Source organism: Mchenga conophoros, linkage group LG2 (genome assembly GCF_057382185.1).
Source record: "Mchenga conophoros isolate Kocher_MC1m ecotype Shallow Benthic linkage group LG2, M_conophoros_male_GT1.1, whole genome shotgun sequence".
NCBI classification, from domain to species: Eukaryota; Metazoa; Chordata; class Actinopteri; order Cichliformes; family Cichlidae; genus Mchenga; species Mchenga conophoros.
This window is the reverse complement of record NC_140527.1, coordinates 32887567-32912173: the sequence shown is the minus strand read 5'-3', so window position 1 is coordinate 32912173 and position 24607 is coordinate 32887567. Positions and strand designations below refer to the sequence as shown.

Here is a 24607-nt window from a genome sequence, read left to right as displayed (position 1 = left end):
CTTACAAGAATGATATCTGGACTGGAATCTCCAAAGCGGGTCTTTCCTTCCCATGTAAGGGTGCTGACTGGTGAACGACATGGTGTGCTCAGCGGTGAGTAGTAAGGGGATTTGTCTCCTTTGTTTTGTAGTTTCAGTCCAACCTTGTGTTTGTTCAGTGTCTTTAGTAGCTCTGCTGTTTCTTCAGAACTCATATTTTCAAAGTAGATAGTGGCACCCACAATTTGGTCACCTATGATTTAAGTGGAAGCAGCACAAAAAAACAAAAGAGCAAAAGTCAGCGTGCACATCTTACTAAACATTTGGTGAAAGCTACATATTTGAACAAAAACTGAATTTGTTACCTTCATATACTTTTCCAGACCGTGCTGCTGGTGACTCTCCTTTCACCTCCTTAACAAAGAGCTGTCCTCCACTTGTCTGTTCAATGGTCATGCCAGTTTTGTCAGCACCTTCCCAATCTGGAAAGAGTACCTCCCTTGTCTCCTCTTCGTCAGCCATCTGTAAACATAGCCATAAAAATAGCAGGTTCAACAGAAAAAAATCATAGTTAGTTGGCAAAAACTCTTTACAGCATAAAATATGGAATACTAGTCTTAAACCTTAAATTCCTAAAATACCTTGTTTTTGTTTTCTTCAATTCAAGCCTCGTTGTAGCACAAATTCTCTTTGTTTTCCTGCAAAAACAAAAGACAGACTTTGAACAAATTCTATCCACATCCCACTTTGTAAGGAGCCTGGGTTAAAAGACCCAAAAGTGAACACTAGATGGTGTTAAAACTCCTTCAGACAATATAGCCTATCTAACTATAAGTGCCTTCCCTTCCCTCCAGGATGCACTACGTTTTGGAAACTTGGTTGAAGTCAGACCACTCCCTGCCCTGAGGAAACAGCCAAATCCCCTGCGTACAGATCAACTCAAACATCAATAGAAACAAAAGTGAGGGTCACAGGTACTTTATTTAAAGAAAAAAACCAAAAACACACCAAGGTGGAGAAATGTATGGTAACAAATACATCACCTAAAAGAGTTACTACTCTAATACAGATGTACAACCACAAACACTAATCTAATAGGAAAACAGTTGCACCCTTGTATAGGATCCCACATTAAGCTTGTAGTTCTGTTCAATAACAAGAGCTATGAATTCCTTTTCAGCAATTAACCATAGATTTGTTATTAATTTTTTTATCACTACAGCTGAAAGTTTTTACAAAGCTGATGACAATGATCTACCTCTTTACGCTGTAGTAGCACACATTAGGTTGGGTGAGGCCATCAGAGTACATAAGGTATACATTATACCTTCAAATAATTACCAAATTTACCATATTTATATCACTTTAAATTAGGCCAACTGAAATTCATGCTTAGCTTTTCAACAACTGTCACTATCGCTGTTTGCAATGTAAAAAGATCATCACATCAATGATAAAGTTTGTTGACAACATTACTAGACATGTGTCCACAAACATGCTGACTGGTAATACCCACTCTCCTTTTTGGAACACAGAACCTATTGTTTTGTTAGTACCAAGCTCTCCACCACCCACTCCTCGAAATATACAAAGCTGTTCCACGATGATGTGTCTCTACCAATAGAAAGGGATTTTTATGTTGTTGTTTGTTTTTTTTTAAATTCGAGAGAATGTAATGTGATTGGTGACAACACTATTGGAAGTACTTTTTGATTAATGATGTTGCACCACAAGACAGTAGCAAAGCTCTAGTACCACAGTCATTTCAGTGAGACAATCACTACAAATGCCTACTGTAACCATTGAGGAGGATTTAACAAAGGTTCTATCGGCCAACAGAAAATGGCAAAAGCCTATTCATAGTTGTGATGAATGAAACAGGATATGAGTCACTTTGGTGATTAGTTTCCTGTGTTTATTGTGATTATGATTAAAAACAAAGATTTAAGGAATAATAACTTGGAAAAAAAATAAGACTGATAATCTTGTCTGACCTTACAAATATATGTATTTTAATGTTAATGTCAATGTGCTAGAAATAATAATATTAGCAGAAAAATTAATATAATTTTACACCACAGTCAAGAACACAGTTACCACACAGGCCACGAATCCCTTCCTCATTCACTGATACTGCCTCTCTGTTATGCAAGATAACAAGTTGCTGGAAACAAGAGGAACCTGAGACGAAGCTAAAGAAGCAACAGTTTTAAGAGGTTTTGTAATATGCATCACTTATTCAGCAGCCATATGCCACTCCTGCCATGCAGCTAAAATGCAGTGTTTCAAACAAATGAGATCGTTAGAAGAAAACAGTTCTGGTGTTTCCTGCAATGTCCAAATTAAGACTGCAGCTCTAGGTGGTGCATACAGTTCTGTGTAATATGAACTATTGTCTCAGTTATTTGTAGTCTGTTGATGCCAGTCCTAGGTCACATAACAAGCCCTCTGCAAATTAACACAAGTCAATAAATAGACTGGATCTGCATGGTTGGGAATACTGAAGAAAGCATGCAATGCTTTGAGGTAAAATTAAAATTCTTTGAAAAAATAGCATTTAGCCACTGAGCATGATTATGCCGGAGAAAAGGATAATGCTCATTCCAAAGGTGATTCCAGCCGCTTGCAGGTATATAAAACCTGATCTTCACTTTGTTGCTTCATCTGTCCTCCTCCCTTCTTTCTATCACATTGTGCTTTTCCGCATGGCCTCATAGTACCTTGAAACACGAATCTATCAAGACCTCAAGCTGCAACATTATATGCATCAGTTATAGTTGAAATGTGTGAAAACTGAAGGGGTAAAAAAAAAACAGTACCAAAAAACACAGCTTTATTTAATTATCTTGGGTAGAGCAAATTCAAATCAGGCCAACTGATGCAGCCATTTACAAAATCTTTAAAGTGTCCTTCAGATCCCACACTCACAGCATTTGGGAGAAATCAAAGGGAATTTGTCTTCCCCATGGGCTCGAACACAGCTCATTTTGCCCGAATATATCCTGTCCTAATCCAGTCAATAAAAACAGACCCAAATAACTGACAAACCTTTCACATGATCTTGTTTTTCTCTTTTGCTAGTCTTATTGGCATTGTACAGATTACTGCTAGATGAGATAATTGTTCAGAAAAAATGTTCACAGGGGAAAAGCATAAGAAATATTATTGGGTTTATAAAAACAGGGTGGGAAGTTAAGAATGCATCCACATTCATACGCATAATCGTGGGACACAACTATCCCTTTATCCCTTCAAAGGTTTATTTTCAAGCATAATCATATAGTTTTGATAAATATTTTGATTTTGGCCTAGCACACAGGCTTACCATGTTTGAACTATTTGGGCCATTGTGTCCTAGACGTTCTGACATATTTCTGGCAGCAAGCTGTGGGGGGAAGCTGAGGCATGCAACAGAAATCAAGGGGGAATTTGAAACACACAGAAAGAGATATAAGGAAAAGAGTATGTTAAAAAAAATTAAAGTGAGGCAATTAAAAAGGGGGGGGGGGGGGTTGTTGTCAAGCTATGTTATAGAACATTAAAGAAAGGCATCCAAGCAGAACTGAAAAAGTGGGGATTCTCCTCAGAAGCTTACAAGTTCAGAGATATGCATAAGAGAATATTTGCAAAAAGTCCCTGCACTTTTTACTGTCATTACTCAACTTAATCACAATTATTAATTTCTTTGCTTATTTTAAGATAAACTTAGAAAGTAGTGTAATTAAGTATAAACTAAATTAGGAAAATTAACAATTAACCCAAAAAGACCTTATGATTATAAACATATGCCAAATGAATGAGCCCTTGTTCTTGAAATCATAGCAAATGGTCTGGGACTCCAGGAGTTGACAGTACATGACAGTCATTCAGCTCTGTATTCTTTCTCTTTCATTTCTATAACGTGCCTGAGTACCGCTGATCCAATGCCAAATACGAAGGTAGATCAACGGGCTTGTCTGTCATGTTTTATTATGGCTTGGTATGTCTGTCCAGAAGGGGATATGAGCAGCCAGCCAGACAAACAAAAGCTTCTGTTACCTCGAATGCAACCACAGAGCATTTCTGGATATGGATCATTTATACAGTATCATTGGCCTACAGATTTAACACTAATCAGTCAAAGTACTGCTAGTTTTTCCCTACACACAAAAGAAGTAAATTATCTTTGGCGGGCTCTTGACATGGTCGTTTCTCAAGAAGGGAAAAGGGACTTGAGTGAAGCAGGTGGTCACTTTGGGAGGAGGGACGGGATACCAAAAGGAGACACATGGAGCAGAAGCACCCAGGTATCAGGTTTCCACAAGGCAGGCCTTTCACAGCTGAATGACGGCGGCATGACCTTCCAGTTACGTTGGAGGCTTTGCAGCAAACATTCCAAAAGCGGTTTGCAGTCTGACCATAAAATAGATGCTGCTCTGTGGTAACACTGACTAGTTAGTGTTTGAGCAAAGTGATGGTTATGTAGTCTATCATAGATTTTCTTTGTATCGTTTCCAATATACTTAAGGGCACTCACTTACCTTGGATTGCTCAAGCAAAGCCAAGGAGCTTCAATTTATTGCTTCTGTTCTTGTATTCTTGACTTCTGTTGAGAAAAAAAAACACAATTAGTATGATTTGTACACAGATTAAGTATTGCTAAGACAGCAAAGAAACCTTTGCTGCTCTCTTTTGCAATAACATTCCATGTTGCTATATAAAGTTGAGTTTCAGTCACATGCTTGACAGATGACAAAAAGCTATGCATGTCTTTTCCACATAGAAGTCCCTGCTATGTTACGAGGTGCATCTCCATATGAATGATAAAGTCAAATGCTGTGGTAGGATTCAGTACTAAGTGATGAAATTTAGCTGTGCTATAGAATGTTAGCCTACACATTAAGAGATGGGAAAGGCAGAACTGAAAAAGTGGGGATTCACTTTAGAAGCTTACAAGCTTACCATACTTATGCATAAGAAAATATTTACAAAAAAGCCCCTGCACTTTTTACTTTCATGACTAGACTTAATCACAGGTATTCATTCCTTTACTTCTTTTTAGATACGTTTATAAAGTAGTCTAATGTAGTAGACTACTGATGCTGATCAATCATCACCTTAAGAGGCTTTAATAATTAACCAACAAGTAGCTGGAAGCAGTGTTGACACTGGTAAGGAAATATGTCTTTTTAAATCAATTTAACCACTTGTTTGTCTCTAAACTAGCCAAACTACAACAAGTAGGTTTGCTAGAAATTGATTAAAAATGAAGAAAATTTGGCTATAGAGGAATTCAGAGAGGAAGTATACTATTAAAAATGCTAATGCATTGATCTGCCTTAGTTTCACTGCTTCATGGAAGACTGTAAAAATATCAAACCACAACAGAAAGGCAGAAATGCGAAGCAATAATAGCAAATATAGCAGCAAAGTTTGTTGCCTAAATTGAATCTATCATTTAAATTCTGAGCATCATTCTTTACACTAAGTCAGTCTTGTGTTTGTGAAAATCAAGGCAAAGCTGAAAATGTGAGACACGTGCTGTAACTAGCCCAACATCTTACAGGTCTTATGCCAATTATTGTGTTATTGTGAAACAAAGCCCTCTTTTTGTCAGTCTCAGTACAAACAGAACCAGACTTGATGTGCGCAGAGACATGCAGCACCAGTGGGAACATGCCCTTCAGGAAAATTCTTCTTCAACCCCATCATTAACTTCCCCCTTCCCAACATTTTATGTTCAATAACCTAAACTGCTCATTACTATATTTGTGAGATGGAACAGTCAGATTTTAATACCTGTGCAATGTAACAAAGCCCCTAACAGTGATGCAAAGTTTAAAAAACGTAGTAAAGTTTGGCCTGTTTTCTGTTGCACCAATAGAATACATAGCTGAGATAAAATACCAGCCAGTAATGGGTTCGCATTACATGTGTGAAGTGAGACTTGCACCACAGCAGCTGTGTATACTCATGCCCCTGTTACTGATTCGGACTGTTATGTCACAGAATACAACAAGGTAGACTAAAGAAAATGTGACACTGTGTTTGCCTTAGTGATAAAGTTATTATATGTGTAAGCTTTTAGGTGTTGTGCTACAACGTCATGATAGAAAATGACGAAATAGGCATATCGGATTTAACAAAATCAAAATATATGAGACAGTTTGCCCCACCCTCTTTACTCAGTGTCTTGGTAAGACCACACACACATAGCACATCTGCAGGTATTTCTGGAAGATAAAATGTGGTCAACAAACAGTGAAGGAAGCAAATAAAAACACGCAGTGCCCAGAAGTACCATACCACAGTCCACGACACAGATCGTGTCGCTTTGCCTCTCGGCTTTACTTGCAGAGGGAGTAGCACAGTGCACAGCCCCACCCAGGCCTCCAGTCACACACATTCCTTGATAGAGCCCTCAGGCCAGCTGGAAGAAAGCCCAACCTCTTCTACAGTGACTAACTCCAAAGAAATGTCCTCCTTCTGACACTAACTCTAGCTTTATTTTGTGCTGCCCACCCCGCACACAGCTGGAGTGCCCACCCACCTGCAATGAGTCCACCACACACCCCCAACCTCCAGGTTCCACTCAAACAAGCAAAAATGCAACGTTAAGTCAGCAGTGCATCTGTGATGGCACCCTAAGACGTGTGTCAAATGTGCATTGAGAGGTTACATTTGTGTCTTTTGGCTTAACATGCGCTTCACTGACGCAGTAAACAGCAGCCAGCTCATCACCCCATCACTTAAAAAGAGACATGCCTCCAAACCTGGACTGTTAACTTTCATACTTTGTGCTTAAGTAGGTCAATACATTCTGGAAACTGATCAAAGCAGCTTTAGTCCGTCTACCAATTTGATTGCCAAATCCAATCAATTTAGTAATGAGAAAAGAGGAGCAATGTGACAATGATTAAGGCTCAATTTCAGAGTGTATCACACAGAGTGGAGCTCTGATAAAATTTGATTATGAGCAGATAAAAAGACCTCAGTACAGCAAGGCAGATACGGAGAGAAGACCAGTGACCTAATCAGTCTTGTTGTCAAAACAAAACAGACTCTCTTTCCCCCCCTGCTGCATTGTATTTAGACACAGCAAAAGCGAAGAAATACCAAAGAAGACAGCAGTATCTGGCCTTCAATGTTCCTTCACAAAAGCAGATAGGACGTGCACGTGTGACGTGTATAAAAGGAACGAGAGTCAAAATAATTGGTTGTTTTCTGCACTCCATAGTCCACATAGCCCTGAAGCAAACCACAAGTCCAACATAAGACTAAAGCCTGCCCACTGACGCTAACTTGGCCTGCTTCTGATTAAGCCATTGTGACTTTGGCAGGAGTCATGCACCAAATGGAAAAATTGAAGAAACTCTTAAAATCCTCCTCTCTTGCTCTTAAAAAATCAGAAATGAGGGGTTGCATTTGAAGCATACTTCAGCTTTGCCTTGATTTTCACATACTTTTTAAGCTCTGCACAGTTCTGTCATAACTGCTTGTTCTCTATTACACACCAAGACATTTAAGACCTCAGTTTTAATTTCCTCTCTCGAGGGTTCTTACAGGTTTTTTAGAGATCCTGTTCCTTTGCATTCCTATTTTTTGCATTCCTATTATTACACCAAGAACTGCCTTTGAGATTGTATATGTAACACTGTGCTATAGACAAAAAACTTGATTTGATTTGAAAAAAAAAAAAAGCTTATTCAAACTATTTTTTAAGATCTGTTCTGCTATTAAATGAGAAGTGATCCTGGGCTAATGCCCAACAATAGTTTCAGTGGCATGACTATCAAGCAGCTAGGATGTAAATTTTGAACTGGCATAACAAGTTAGACCAAAGAGAAGCGCCAAGTTTGAACAGATCAGCCATATAAAAAGAACATCACAAGAGGCTTACTGACACATTAAACAGGTCACGCCAAAAAATTGCCACGCTTAGTTTAACATGGCAATATATTCAGCTGCTGCTTGAATGAGAGCAAATACAAGTCCATTCACGGAACAGGGGACAAGGTTATGAGTAGGAGTTAGGTGGCAACCATAGCAGCAGAATGTATATATAGATGTGAGACTTCCTTTGCTGTAAGAACCTGAAGCATAAACAGAGCATCAGGATTGTACTTTCAATTCACACTTCTATTTAGACCACACGAGAGTTCCATCCTCGAATATCTTGTGCCAGATAAAGAAAAACCATGTTGAATGTATTTCTCAGTTTACATTCCAAGCATGGTTGCCCTGACATTTAGGGCATGTATCTCCAAGTAGTGCTTAGTAACAGATGGCTTTTGATATTTTTATATAGGAGATGTTTGGAGGAGTACTGGTGCGAGTTCTTGCTTTATCAGACAGAAATGATTCACGCCCTTTTTGAGCTCCATGCTTGGGAAGGTCCCACATTGCTAAAATCTACAGTGAAATAGTCTGAATTGCATGCAGGTGCGTGGTTGCCACAGAATTATTTGTGACTTATTGTGACTATTTCATCGCAAATTTAAAATAACTGTTTCTCAAAAACAAGACAAGCTAATGATAGGCGCGCCACAGAGAATACTGAGTACACACTGAAACATTCCAGCAGTGGGTGAGTGAGAAGGGCGTGGCTGCTGGGTGGATTGCCTAGAAAGACGTTCTGAAATTGCACACTATGGTTAAATTTTTATTTGCAACTTTAGGGAAGAAAAATGTTGCTCATTGAAAATCTTCTCACTCTATACATTTTGCATTGTTTTATCCAACCAATATCCAGGGTGTGCGTCTACGGAGTCGTCCGGAATGCTTGGTTCGTAATGAAAGCCAAGTGTGAAAAGGATACGCTATAGTTTGTTCGAAACCACCACGCTTTCTTTCAGCTTACTGAACACCCCCCGCCCCACCTCTTCAAACACCCGCTCAACAAACCCATGAGGAAATAGCAGAGGAAGCATGCCAGAGACCAGTTTCCTTGCATTTTATACAGGAACATATGAGTAACACCATTCCTCGCGCCTGTGCTGTCAGTCAACACTGCGAGAATACGCAGTTGCGCTGGCAGAGAACTGCGATAAGCATCTCAACACTGTCAAGGCTCCAAACTGTCATGCGGCATGCTCTTCTTCCAGTTCTTCCTACTAACGACGCTGGTTGTCACATGGGTGAGAAGAGCCGCAACATCGGAGTGAAAGAAAAAGAAAAATGTGATCAATGAAGCTTTAAAATTTCAAGGTGTGCTTTTTGGAATTCCAAGTGACCTACATTGCTAGGTGACAAAATAATGTACCCTCTGTACTGCTGCACTGGTAGACAGAGCAAGTATTTAGACAAACAGTATCCACCCCAGGCCAAGATGAGGCCCTGTTAACTGACGAGCATTTCAGCTTTGGGGCGGTTAGGAGCAGCTCTGAATGTTTGAGCAGCTGAAATATAAATCACGCTTCAAATTTATTATGTTTAAGGTCCACACCCTCTCTTGAAGCAAAACTCTACACCTGAAATATCATGTTTAGTTTGGTTATTCACACCGTATTATCACCAAGTAAAGCTAAAAACGCTAAACATAATGCCGATTAAATGACAATCACTACATTTGGCCCTTTAAGCAGCCTGTGTTATAATCAATCACCTTGACTAGAGCAATTTGAGAAATGCCACACATGTACAGCTGTGGGTCACCCAGTGTGAGTTAAGTGCACGTTGTAGAAAAGACTACGCAGAGCAGGGCAAAAATCAGCTCTCGCTAACCCTCCTCTAAAGTGACTTTTGGGTGTGGCAGGAGGGAGCTGCAGAGGACACGCAACAGCACAATGAAATTTGACTTCCAAGTGAGATTAAACAAAGGATCTTTCTGAACTCCTGATTCTCAACTTATACACCCACTTCACATAAAATATAGGCAGCACTACATGCAGTGATTCTACTTTAAACCACAGCTGAAATGATGCCATTTTAGGCTTTAAATATATTATGGGAAAGAAAATAATCCCCTGACTTTAGGGTTTCAGAAATGCCTCTTTTTCTTTTCCCCAAACGTGCAAAGTCTCAGCTCTTCCCCCTGCTCTGCCTCAAACCTGGTTTCAATTAGCTTGTCTTTCCAAACCACTACATTCCATTACTCCCCTCCTCAACCCCCTGCCCCGCCCATCCCCCCCTCACCAACTCACTCCATGACTCTCTTTCCCTGTCTTCCTCCCTTCTTCTCCCCCTGCACACCCTGGCCAGGAGCCCAGGTTGAGAGACCCATGGTAAAATAGACAAAGACAAATCTTTCTCTGCTCAAGACCTTAAAAAGTAAGTCATGAAATGCATATATGCCTCAGAGCCAAGCAGCAGTGAAAGTTTTCAACTTCATGTTGCGCAACACAAACCAAAAAGGTTTTGTTCAAAAGCTGATACATATTTAGCCAATAAACGGAAGCAGTTTGCATTTAAAAATATAATACTTTTTGTATCTCTCTCTCTCTATATATATATATATATATATATATATATAGAGAGAGAGAGAGAGAGAGAGAGAGAAAGAGAGAGAGAGAGAGAGAGAGAGAGACCACCAACCAACAACACAGTGAATCCAGTGAAAAGACATAGAAAAAGCCATAATCATGACTTTTCTGTCTTCGCCAGCACACCCTTAGTATCCCACAAAGGACATTTAAATGTAATTTGCTGAGACCCGCTGCAAAAAACTGTCTGTAGCGTGGATGGTTTTCCTTTTTTTCACTGGCACTAAAGGGTGTGCCACTGTGAGGAGACAGCAAACAAAAAGGGAGGGAGAGAAAAAAAGAAGGGGGAGGAGAGAGGGGGGATCCACACCCAAAGTTGTTGCTGTACACTCTCATAGGGAAGTAGTAGTAACTTTTTAAACTTCCATTTCTTGGCAAACGACATTGGATTAGATAAGAGAGACATCTGAGCGATAACATCAACACTGTCAACAATCATTTCGGCACCTCTTTGATATAACTTTAAAATGTGGGTTATTGAGGTCCTGTACAAAAGAAAAAGTCCCACTCACTATGCAAAGTACATCTACACATCCACACTGCACAAAGGTGAAATAACTACACAAATGTAGCTATTCTTATTTGTTATCTCTAAGAAGGATCAAAATCATCTAAAGGCAATAAAGTATATAGCCATGAATGACTTATATGCATCTTAGTAAACTGCACAACTTCAATCTAGTCTGCATTCATGTGGTGGGTGTGTACCCACACCCTCATCTCCTGTCCTGCTCTATTTTAATTAAATATTTATCATGTATGAATGTTTTCACACAAAGTTACTGCCACTCTACATATTTACAATGAAAACAAATAACACTGTTTAGGCAAGATGCTCCTATGCAAAAACATTCCCTTAGGGGAAAATAAAAAGTCCTTGAAAAACTCTGGAGACAAGTTTTCTAGTCATATAAAACAACTCATAATAATCTTACAATGATAAACACGCTCACTGCAAGTGCCTGGTGCTATGAACAAGAATGCTGGACAGATAACTGTGACGCCTTTGCAAGTTAGTTATTTAAACTCTGGCCAAGTTGGAACGACTGATTTGTTGTCTTGCAGCAGAGTTGTTAAAGTTCAGAAACCGAAAGAACAGTTTAAAAAAAAACTTTTAACTTCAATTAAAGAAAATAAAAAAGTGTGCAGCTTTACCTGTGCGCAGCCTTAGCGCCCTAGAAGCCTCACGCCTGCTTGAGCATCCTTGAAAACTTCTCCACTTCTCCTCACTCCAAGAAAAACACTTTCACACTGTCACGCCTTCGCAGTCTGCTAGGACTCTGTCAGTCTTTTTCGATTTCTTGATCAACCAGATTTCCAGGGCGTTTTCTGCCCCCTCTCTCTCCCTCCCTCCACCGTTCTGAGTTGATTTTAACCTCTTTTTTTCTGAGTGGCTGCTAGTCTGGGCTGAGCAGAGTGGTTGGACAGGGAGCTGGGCTGGGCTCCTGGTTAGCAGAGGGAGGGGAATCCAGGGGAGGGGACCCGTGTACGGGGAGTGGTCCTTAGTGTTCATGGGACCACCCACTGCTTCACAAAGATGGTTGCAAAGACATGCAACAGGAAAAGTTAGCTCTGCTTGAAAAAAAGAACTTTCAACACTTAAATGTCAGGTTTTCAAACTCTTGTTATCCGAATGTAATCAGCACTATGTAACAAATTATTCAGGCAAGAAACTTGTACTGTTTTTATCATGATTTTTCTGTTTAAAACAGCTTTTTGCCCACTTCAGTTTTTGTTCTACAGTATAACAATGAAGTACACAGAGAAGAAGAGATGCACTCCACAAAATGGTTATCATGACAGACAATGACATCAACATGTTATTAAAACATTTACACTGCCGCACATAAACTGACACAAAGCTATCATTACCAAAATGGTTCGGGAGGACGGCCTTTAGTTAAACACAAAAGGCAAGGTGTCTATTTACAAGACAGGATTTACAGAAGTCTGTCGCTTTAATGGGGCCCACCCTGTGCTAGTGAACTGCAGTAGCAATATAATTTATATTAAATAATTTTTGCATCTAATTTGGACATTAAAATGTATTCCACATTTTCACTGTGCTTTACACAGGTTGTTGTTGTTTTTAGCTCACTTTCATACGCTGAAAACTGTAGTTGCAGTAGTCATTGCTGTAATTGTCTGTGTGCTGTATGTTGAGTGTGTCACATGAAAGTTTATTTTTAGAGTGAAACTGCTAATGTTAAGCTTAAAGTCCTAGATTAATGTCAGAGTACTTCTTTTACATCCCACTGTGTTAAAAGTACTGCAAAGCCAAACACTGAACGTTATGAATTAAAACCAAAACATTCTAAATGATCATAGCTATGAAATGTTTCAATGTGGTATGCAGACACGCAAAGCGATGGCATGATAGCTTGTTACGAGAGTCACTGGGCGGTTCCTCTGACAAATCATACTGGGATTATGGGTATGGCTGTGTCACCAACAGGCTTATAGATGAGAACATCTGATAAGCCATGACTAACACTATGTTTTAAAAAAAAGGTATTCCCATCCATTTTTGTTCCCAGTGTACACCAGCAGCTTTGTTAAATGAACTTAAGTACTCCCCTCAAGGACATGTTTCGAAAAGTGTTTATTTGGGCGTTCCTAACGCTACTAATGCAAGTGTGAAAGCTGTTACTACAGTGTTTAGCAGAGCAGAATTTATAACTTATGTGCTGGTTTCTTGTAGCTCACCACAAGCTAACCTTTACCATCACTTATCCATTATTTTTATTTTTATCCTATTGTATATATAATTTTATTTCATTTCATTCTATTGTATATAGTATTTTATTCTATTCCATTCTATTCTATTCTGTACAGTTGTGTACAGTATCTTATTCTTATTGTATTCCAGTGTTCTCTAATTTTATATACAACTATATATAACTTTGCACTGTTCACTTTCTGCTAGACAAAACAAATTTCCCACGTGTGAGACTAATAAAGGTTATTTTATCTTATCTTATCTTATTACTCTTGGCTGCTTTTACCATCTAGCATAGCTGTATATAGCTATGGATATTTTGTGCCACATGCTTTTATCAGTAACAGTAATTTTGGAGGGTTGTGGATTTTTTGCCAGTCTTGGTAGCTGGGGACCTCCGTCAGGACCTCAACTCCTGGCCGCCACACGGCTACGGTGCCTCCTGCGGGTGTTGGGCCTGCAGGAAGATGAGTCCATGTCCCTTTTTCGGGCTGTGCCCGGCCGGGCCCCATGGACTAAGGCCCGGCCACCAGACGCTCGCCCTCGGGTACCCTCCCCAGGCCTGGCTCCAGGGCAGGGAGGGTGAACTGCTCCCTCTGAATCGCTCTTTGTCTTGTCCCTCACCCAGGACCAATTTGTCATGGGAGACCCTACCAGGGGGCAAAAGCCCCCAGACAACATAGCCCCTTTGATCCCTGGGACACACAAACCCCTCCACCACGATAAGGTAGCGATTCACGGAGGAGGGGAGGCAGGGAGGAGGCCCCAGGGCAGACCCAGGACACGCTGGAGAGATTATATCTCTCGGCTAGCCTGGGAACACCTTGCTGTTTCCACGGACAAGCTGGAGGAGGTGGCTGGGGAGAGGGAAGTCTGGGTTTCTCTGCTTGGGCTGCTGCCCCCGTGACCCCGCCCCAGATAAGTGGAAGAAAATGGATGGATGGGATTTTTTGTTTGGGTTTTTTAGGGGGAGTATATGTGTGCATCCAGTTTTGAAAATAGAATTCATATGTGGGTTGTGGATGCACATGTGTGTTTTAAGTGTACACATGTGCGTCTCCCCTTCTCACAACAGTGTCTAGTGTCTTTGAAATTCCTGCAGTGTCCTTCTCAATATGCCACACCCATACTCAGCGAGATGAAGGCAACATGCAAGGAATAGATTACATACAGAGGAAGTTACTGTGTTGTTTTTGTTGGGAGTGAACCGGGGAGTGGTACTCACACGCTTGTGCTTGTGCGCGCACACACGCATATTTTAATGTTACTACACTAAACTTTGAGTCAGGAGATCTCAGATTTTGTTTTGTTGCGAAAACAGGGTGCAGCTCTCCCACAAAAAAGAAGGCCCGCTGTTTGTGCGCAGACGTGTGTAGATGTCTGTAATTGTGAGCACACTGAGATAAAAGTGGAGAAATAACACCAAACATGTGCAAGACATGCAGAGATCCTAAAGAACTGTGTATAAAGTGGGGTAAAGCTTTACTCTTTGGGATGGAACAGTGTTTAAAAATGTTCAGGGGAAGTTTCAAAAGAGTTTTTTTCAAAAGTTTCAAAAAGAAAAACGTTACTTTAGTGTTTAAAGTATACTGTGTGTATGAGTGCACAACTACTAAAGCAATCATCTAGTGCTTATAGTATTTTCCACAGAATTTAACGTTTTAACTTGAACAGAATAAGATTTCACCCACTTTCGAAGTACAGCGCCTTTTTGATTCCCTTTCTTGCCAACGGGGTGTGGCCTTTAAAGAACAGTCTTAGCTACCAGAAAATGCTGATTCCAGACAGACAACTCCTGTTATGTGTCTGCTAGCAATCAGGATTACTCCTGTCAAAAACGATGCACTGCTCACAAACTTTTCAGTAGGAGTTAAATGTTTACAGTTATTTAATAACTCATCAGTAAATCATATCATTGGTTATTTTTTCAGATACTCATGACGTTTATCTATAATACAGGTGTTCACATATAAATTTCTTATAAATATATCTGCTTTTATTCTAAATGAACTCACTGCAGCAGGTCAGAGGGAGACAAAGATAAGCAGAGCAGTCAGTTAGCTCTGGGACAACTCAAATGTGGACTGTTCAAACTGGATAATTGTGAAATGTGCTAAATATCTTCCATGCTCTTGCAAAGTCAATGTCCTCTGTGTATCACTGTTTTGTTGCAGATCACTCACTTGAATACAAGGATATGTGGGAATGGGTGTGTTTCCTGGCTCTAGGTGTGTCAGCCAGTGTGAACCAGCGCAAATAGCTTGGCTCAGACGCACGATGAGTCACAGCCCATGACTACAATGAAAACATGGGCAGCTCAGACTGCAGAGAGGAGTAAAATCAGAGGATTAGATTGGGATGGACGGTTGAATAAATGTGTGTGTGCTTGTGTGCGTATGTGTGTGTGTCTGCGTGTGATTGTTTGTGTGCGTGTTATGAATAATTTCTCCCGCAGGATAAGGGAAGTCACATGCCACTGGCCTAACTGTAACTTGTGATATGACTGAATAAAAGTAACATAACAACCAGACAAAATAACTTTTAATCTATCAAATTTCTTTCAGCAGCTGTTTGGACCTGCCTATAGGTAAGAAGGTGTGAGTAGAACACCTGATTGTGCAACACAGGCTTAATCATACACAATGGACTGATCTCAATCAATGATTTCCAACCACATATCAGGTTTTTAAACTGAATGAACACATAACTCCAATTTTAGCCAAACTACATTGGCTCCCTGTTAAATATTGCATAGATTTTAAAATTCTTTTGTTCACTTTTAAAATTCTAAATAATTTAGCGCCCGCCTATCTCTCTGAACTACTCCACTTATACAATCCCAACAGAGCACTTAGATCATCCAATCACATGCTCCTTGCACAACCTAGGTCTCGAATGAAGTCGAGAGGAGACCGGGCCTTTGCAACCGTGGCACCCAGATTCTGGAATAACCTCCCTGTACATATTCGTACTGCCGAGTCTATCCAGTCTTTTAAATCACGTCTTAAAACTTATCTTTTTACTTTGGCTTTTGATTCTAACTAGTTGGCTGTTTTAGGTTATTGTGTTGTTACCTATTGTTTGTTGTCCTGTTTTATTGTTTGTTTTAATTGTCTCGTGTTTTTACTGACTGTGAAGCACTATGGTCAACACTGTTGTTTTAATATGTGCTATATAAATAAATTTTGATTTGATTTGATTTGATTTGAATGGATGGTATAATGGCTTTGAAAGCTGCAAATAAAATGTAGTATACGATGGAAAAAGAGAACGATTTTATAGTATATCTGTAAAAAATAAATCACAAATATTGAAGGAAACTATGATCTTAGATTCAGACCATGCCAGCAGTGTACTGTAAGTATCTTGTTTGTAGGTATTGAGATGATTTTCAAGATATGATAAATGTCTATTCCAGAGCACATTTAAGAATATAACTCAATGTTTGCTGCTTTTTATTTCTAGAGACATTGTCAAAATGCTTCTGTTATGATTTTTTCAAACTTCTGTTAAATAAGTGGACGAAGATGGATGGATGGATGGATGGATGGATGGATGGATGGAGTATTCAGTGTAATGACTAACCATCCCTGGCAGTAATCCCAGAAAAAATGAGAAAAAAAGAAATTCAACGCATCTATTTGACGACAAGATTACTTTCTGTAGTTTTGCTTGCTTGAAAAGTTTGCTCAAAAGTATTTTAAAAGCCTGGTTTGTATTCAGAGAGCTTATCAAAAGCAAGAGGTCAGTACGCAGAAAGTGAGCAAATAGAAGTTCTTTGTAGCTTCATTAGATTTTTTTTACACAATGCAACATTGTCGATATTGTGTTGAGTGTTTTTCCAGCCAATGCTGAAGACAGAGTGAGATAAACATTGTCAAAGAGGCATTGTCAGTAGTGGAGAATGTCAAAAGAAATTCACCACAAATTCCACTTGTGTTTTTGGTGAATGAATGCACTATTGTAGAAGATGAGTTCAAAATAACTGCAAAAATAATCAGAACAAACACTGACCTGTCTTATGTTCCTACAGCTGCTGCCAGTTTCTTTTTATTTACTTATTTAGGATGTTTTATCTTTTTCTATGGTTTGATTCTGAAAGCAAATCAAATTGAAGTAACACCCACTAAATCTAAAAGAATTGTATTCTATTGCACTGCTAAAGAATAAAAGTTTTTTTAATAAGTTATTAATATAGGCACCCTCTGCAATTATACTGTGCGCAAAAAATAATTAAGTATAATGACAATATTTGTTAAGTTTAGTTTAATAAAGAGAGATCATGAGAAGGAATTAAACATGATTTATTGATGTATAGAATTAAATTTGAGGTATTTGCCAGTTAGACTCCAATGGCCATCCCAGCTGTGATTTTGATTAGGGCAGGACCCACCAGAGTCTAGACGCTGGTGGTGGAGATGGAGGCATGAATGGAGCCTCAGTGATGAGGGAAAGAGGGTGATGGGGAAAGAGGTGTGTTGCACAAAGGCGTCTGCAAGGAAGAATGATGGATGCGCAGGAAAATTTAAAGCACGCAGAGTGAAAGCTGATTGGCCTGAAGAAGGCCGGCAGAAAGATGATTGGGGTAGACCAGTGATGTCACCGTCACCTTGACTGCCAATACCTGGGAAGCAGTCAGATGTGTGACTACAGATCTTCTTGTACAGCTACAAGCATTTCACCCCCATGTCGTACTGTGTATGGTTGTGTGTGTGTGACAAATAAAATTTGAATTTGAATTTTGAATTCTTTATTGAACTAATGCATAAGCTTCATTTCAATAAGGAGAGATCATTAGAAGGAACTGAACATGATTTATTGATGTAGAAAATACAATTTGAGGTATTTGACTGTCAGACTTCGATGGCCAATTACAGCAGAACAGAATCCCAGAAGTGATAGGTATTAGGGCAGTATACCCAAAGAAAAGAACGCATTCTTGCCGTGGCAGGAAGATCTGATCTATAGGGAATGGAACATATGAATTTATGAAGCAGCAGAGTAGAAATTGAGCCTGCGACAAGACTCGAGGGCCATCGGGGGCCAGGAGGGTGGAGAGAAATTGTAATAAGGCATGAGGACAGACTAGAGCTAAGACAGGGACGTAGATCCTTTGATTTGGCTCAGAGCTGAGGTACGACAGGAGAGATACAGAGAGTTAGTGATAAGGCTGAGAGCTGGCAAAGGAGACAGGAGAGATTGAAGGGCAGAGAGGAGAGGCTGCCAGCTTAGGGGCACTGGAGGCCAACCTGCAGCAGAAAGATGATAGGAGACAAGAAAGGGTTGCAAAATGCAGGAAAGAGAAGAGCCTGCATTAAGACTCAGAGCCGCTGTTGGCCAATAGAGAGCAGAGAGCCTACAATAAGACTGAGAGTTGCACAGACAGGAGAGAAAAGAGCCTGCATGGAGGCGCGGGCTGGCCAACAGAGAGCAGAGGGCCTGCAAAAGGCTGAAAGTTGCAAGACAGGAAACAGTAAGCCGATAATCACCAACATGTGAACGACAAGAGAGATTTACCTAACCAAAGCTTCCTGGAATAACAGAAAGAGGCTAAGGGTTTTGTTTGTTTGTTTGGGGGTTTTTTTATTATATAAGGTTCACTATAGTGGACTGAATGAACTTCCGTATAAATGGCTTATGCAGATGTAAAAATCAAAGCTAAACATATCACTCTATTAAGAAAAAAGAAAACAGGCTCCGCCCCCTCACCTGAATTCCACACATAAACTTTGATCAGTTTCATATTACTTGGTATTGAAAAACTGAAACGTCAGTAATTATTGCAAAGACCAAAGCCTGACCTGACCTATCCGGGTCTAGCTTTGCTAAATACAACTCATGACTCTCAGAGATTTAAAAAAAAAAAAAAAAAAAAGGCATTTATCTGCACAGTTAGTTTAAGGCATGACCCAACTGAAAAATTTGAAACAAATGGGGGTGTGTTGCGAATGCTGAGCAGACACAGTTCATGCTTTAGTAAAGAAAAACCACTGCAGGCAAGAGAATGTCTAACCTGAACACCCCCCTTGCCTCTGCAATGGTGGACAGGGTCTGCACCTTTATAACTATGGCTAGATTTCACTATATGTCCTATCTGTAAGGTTTTGAATAGCAAAGTGACTTGAGCCGAATTTGCCCACTTTTTAGTTGGCTACTCATACAGAACATGTGGACTACTGCCACATGAGCTAAAGAGAGGAATCCTCACCTTCTGCTTACAGGAGTGGGATGCAATATAATGAGAAAACTAACTTGAATGTGTTGGTGCAAGTGCTGCAAACTTAGCTGCGGAGGATTCGCTAGAGTTGCTGCAGATTTAACTCTAGATGAATGTGAATGATCAGGCTGAGTGATTAGACTGGGAATTTTAGCTTCTTACCAAGCTTTGAACTTATGAAATTCCACTAGAATGTGTTTTCAGTATCAGCCAAAGCAAAAAGTTAAATGAGATGTCATGCAAATAACCACAACTGAGAATGAGTTAACCATATTTTTTAAAAAGCTGAATACAGTTTCACTTGCCAAACCCGGGCTTGATTACTGCCACACCTGCTGAATCAAGAAATCATTTCAATAGAACCTGTTTGACAACGTGAAGTTGGCTAAAAGCTTGAGGGGGGGAAAAAACACCCATCACACCACAATCTAAGGAAACTCGAGAACAGATCACCAAGGGACTAACATCTATCAGTCTGGAAAGGCTTACAAAGCCATTTATTAGGCTTTGGGACTTGAGGGAATCACTGTGAGAGCCATTATGCAGAAATGCAGAAAACTGGGAACACTGATTAACCTTCCCAAGATTGGCTGTCCTACCAAAATTACTCAAAGAGCACATCAATGACTCATCCAGAAAGTCACAAAAGAACCGAGGGCAACATCCAAAGAACAGCAGGCCTCATTTGCTTAGAGATTCAGCAAAAATAGATGCGTCTGCCTAATCTTTTTTTTTTTTTTTTTTTTTAAGTTAACATGTTCTTTATTTCTTTTTTTTCTTTTTTTTCTTTTTTTTTTTTTTGGCCTGTCCCGTTTGGCTCTTTTGCCATTAGAATTGTTGTCTAAAGGCAAAGAAAGATGCCCAACGGATTTACTTTACCAAACTGACCATCCCAGCCTTGCCGTAATGGTCCATTTGATTCACCTTTTATTGTTTATTTTATTTTCACTTACTGAATACGGGACAGACTTGACTGGGGGAAAGAAGGGGAGAAAGAAAGAGGGAAAGAGAAACAGCTGAGAAGAGGGACGGGGGAGAAGGGCAAAAGACAATCTTAAATGGGGCATTTGTGATCGAACACCCTCAAAATTGGCTGAATGAGAAAAATCCTTCAAAGAAGATTGGGCAAAAATTCCTTCACAGTGATGTGAAAGACTCATCACTGGTTATTGCAAACATTGCAGTTCTTGGCACCAAGGGTGGCACAACCAGTTATTAGCTTTAAGGGGCAATTACTTTTCCACATATGCCCAGGTGGGTTTGGATTGCATTTTCCCATTTAATAAATGAAAAACAGCATTTTGTATTTACTCAGTTTATCTCTGTCTAATATTAAAATGTGTTTGATCATCTGAAACATTTAATTATGACAAAAATTATAACTAGGTAAGGGGGAAAATACCTTTTCATGGCACTGTAACTATTAACAACGGTCCATAGTCATCTGGAAGATAAGCAGCCCTTCATTTCATGATGCATCAAATGTTTTCAATTAAATACTATTTTATTTATATAGCACCAAATCACAACAACAGTTGCCTCAAGGTGCTTTATATTCTAAGGTAAAGAGCCTACAAAGAAAACAATTACAAATACAAAGAAAACAGAGATAAGCCCAACAATCATATGACCCCTTATGAGCAAGTGCTTTGGTGACAGTAGGAAGGAAAACCTCCCTTTTAACAGGAAGAAACCTCCAGCAGAATTAGGCTCAGGGGGGAGCAGCCATCTGCCGCAACCGGTTGGGGGTGAGGGGAAGACAGGACAAAGTCTTGCTGTGGAAGAGAGACAGAGACTAATAATAACAAATAATTAAATACAGAGAGATGTATAAACACATAGTGAGTGAAAAAGATGACTAAAGAGAAAGCATTCAATGCATCATGGGAATCCCCCAGCAGCCTAGAAGTATTGCAGCGTAACTAAGGGAGGATTCAGGGCCACCTGATCCAGCCATAACTATATGCTTTAGCAAAAAAGGAAAGTTTTAAGCCTAACTTTAAAAGCAATCTCAGAGCGAAGAGTTCTAATGGGGTGATATGGCACCATTAGGTCATTAAGATTAGACGGGGCCTGATTATTTAAGACCTTGCATGTGAGGAGCAGGATTTTGACTTCAATTCTGGATTTAACAGGGAGCCAATGAAGACAGGAGAAATATTTCTTCTCTTTCTAGTCCCGTCAGTACTCTTGCTGCAGCATTTTGGATCCACTCAGGGCTTTTCAGGGAGTTTTTAGGGCATCCTGATAATGACAAATTACAGTAGTCCAGCCTAGAAGTAATACATGCATAAACCAATTTTTCAGAGTCACTGGGAAATGCACGCAAGACAGTTCAGCAGCCTGATTCTTCATCCATAAAGCTATGCTGTTTGTATTAGCTGCAGTGTGCAGTTTAGCATTGCATTGGTGGGATGGGAGTATATGTTGCTCTAAAACCTGTATGTAACTTTCAGCATTGATGGTGCCTTTTCCAGATGCAAGCTGCCAATTCCATAGGCACTGATGTATCCCCATACCAGCAGAGATGTAGGCTTTTGAGTAGTGATTGACAAGCCAGATGACTGTTTCTCTTCTTTAAGTCGAGAGGATGTGATGTTGATGTTTTCGAAAATACATTTCTAAATTCAGTTCATTTGAGCACAAAACAGTTTTCCACTTTACCTCAGTCCATTTTGAATGAGCTTTGGGTCAGAGAAGGTGGCAATGTTTCGGGATTGCGTTCAATTATGGCTTCTTCTTTGCATGGCAGAGCTTTAGCCTGCATTTGTAGGTGGGATAGTGAAATCTTTGCATAGAAAAAAATAACTTTTGGAAGTATTCTTGAACCCATTCACTGATTTCCATGACAGAATCATGCCTGCTGCTTAAGGGCACGAGGATCACAGGCATCCAGTACTGATTTTCTGCCTTGCCTTGTGCACAACATTTTCTGCTGATCTTATCGTACTGTCATAAATGAGTTTTTCAAACACTTTATGATTTTTGATAAACATTATTCTGAAATTGTTCCAGACTTAGTGGACAGTTTTTTGCATATTGCTGACCCTCTGCCCATCTTTATTTGGGAGAAATTCTGCCTCTCTAAGGTCATCTCACTGACCTTTTACCGATGAACCTAGATGCAAAAAAATTCCTCCAGCAGTGCCACTTACCTTTGCAGTCTTTTGTTAACCCCAACCCAACTGAAATAGGGGTCATAAATTAGCTAATACTTTTGGTAACGGTAATGGTCTCAGCTTTCTTTGAATTATTGTGGAAAAAAAATATTTGTTTATGAGATTTGACAGTCATTGCATTCTGTTTTTATTTACATTTCACACAGCATCCCAACATTTTAAGAATTGGGGTTGTATTTGAACTTTGGATATACAGCACAAATTTTCATCTTTTAAGTTTTGTCCTTAGCTGTTAAATGTTCCATGGTAGTGGAGCTGCAGACTGGCTACAGATGTATGTGTCTGTCTGTTACTTGATGAGCAGGTAATATGTAATGCATTTACAGGGCTATTGCTGAGGAAACAGATACCTGCTACTGTTGAAAATGATACTATGAAAGCAGTACTATGAGGAAACAAAAATGTAAGCAGTGAGTGGGAGCTCATGCTAAACTGTCATAAAGCTAAGGGGGCTGTACCTTCATAATAATGCTCTGCAGTTAGCCTTCACACTGTCATTGTCATGGTAAGAACTTTTACATACAAACCATGTACTTGTAAGGGAATATTTGAATACTGGGATGATGCCTGCTGTTACTTCTGTAAGGACGGTGTACATGGCTTATTCTAATGCTTATATTATTTCCAAACATATCTGCAATTCAACAAGATTAAAATCACTCTACTGTCTTCAACTGTGTTGAGACTGTTCAAGCCAGGGAAGTTTAAATCCTTGTAATAAAAGTAGAATGTAATTCCTCGCCTTTCAAATTGCTTTGCAAGTTGAGTACTGGGTAAAGTCCTGTTTAAAAACCTATTTAACCAATTTAATTAGCACAGATAATTGAATTTCATCTTGTTGGCAAATTAGCGAACCTATGGAATGAAAACTGATCACCCCATCATTAAGAAGTTTCCCCATAATTGAATTAACACATGCATCATTTGTTACGTCAGATGCAATGTATTACCACGTATGCAATTCTGTGCTACGCTAGCCCCAGAGCGCTGTGGGTAAGTAAACTACAAGCTGCAGCTTCTCAAAACAAAGTGGACCTCAAATAATCATTGAGAGCAGAGTGTACCTATGTGGAGATACACTAGAAAGAAATCACTGGCAGCTCATGAATGTGCAGTATTCAAGATAAACTATCTTGCAACACACGGGTCACGCTGCCTGTTATTTGCTATCACCATAGTAACTCGTCTATTGGTAATCTTTTTGGAATTCCCCTCAGTTCCTGCTCTCTCGCATGCACACGCTGACTTACAGGGCACACACGAGCACATGCTGATGACTCAGAATGGCAAGCTGTTCCTTTGGTAGAGAAGAGAATGTCAGTAAAAAAGGGGAATAAGAGACAGATCGAGTTGTGGTTTCCACTGCAAGCTATGAGTCACAAACACGAGGGAGTGAGTCAAAAAAAAAAAAAAAGACTATTCTGGGATGGCTACTATAGCAACATAATAAGCAAGGGGGCAGGTACTTGCAGGGATGTTTCCATAGCAATGCCCTGTGTGTGTGTATGGATAAATATCACATGCCCAAAAAGCAGTTTGTTATGTAGTAAGGAACTCTGCCCCACTTTTTTACACAAAGTATTATAACAGTTTTTAAAGAAGATGATTATCCCCCTCCGGTCTTGTCTTTCTATTTCAGCCTGAACAGACCTTTTTGTCTGCACAGAAGAGTCATCTAAACAGCCCGATGCTTGGAACGCCTTCCGCACGTTTGGTCTTGTTGTCACCACCCTACAGCAGGCTTAATAAGTTCCTGGAAACCTCCGGTAAATTTATGTTGTTCAAGTGTTGTAATGCATTGCCCCCAGAAAATTAAGCAAGTGATCTGACACATTACTGATGCACACCTTTGTGAATCTGATTAGATTACTGTGATCATTTTCTTCACAGAGTCTCACAGCTATTCACTATCAACTGTTTTCAGCTATTGATCTCTCACTCCACTTCCATCCGTTGTGCAGGCAGATATGATCCCAAGCTGCACATTCCAGTCATAGCTAAAAATGTTGATGCGCTCACTCACCTGAGTATAATGTAAACGGCCAGCAAGTCA

At 39.8% G+C, this 24607-nt stretch overlaps 1 protein-coding gene across 3 annotated transcripts in view; it reads right to left on the bottom strand.

Moving 5' to 3' along the window:
* Positions 1-11841, bottom strand: part of ahnak (AHNAK nucleoprotein) — a 32165-nt gene extending 20324 nt beyond the window's left edge. The window contains exons 1-5 of one of the 3 annotated variants that reach the window (XM_085296312.1): positions 11595-11841; positions 4500-4564; positions 621-677; positions 345-501; positions 6-232 (exon numbers count right to left, since the gene is read on the bottom strand). In XM_085296312.1, coding sequence (XP_085152438.1) covers positions 6-232; positions 345-501 — 384 coding nt within the window. In that variant the 5' untranslated portion in view covers positions 621-677; positions 4500-4564; positions 11595-11841. The remainder of the gene's footprint in view (positions 1-5; positions 233-344; positions 502-620; positions 678-4499; positions 4565-11594) is intronic. The other 2 variants (XM_085296319.1, XM_085296327.1) reach the window with 2 other exon arrangements.
* Positions 11842-24607: the final 12766 nt, after the last annotated feature.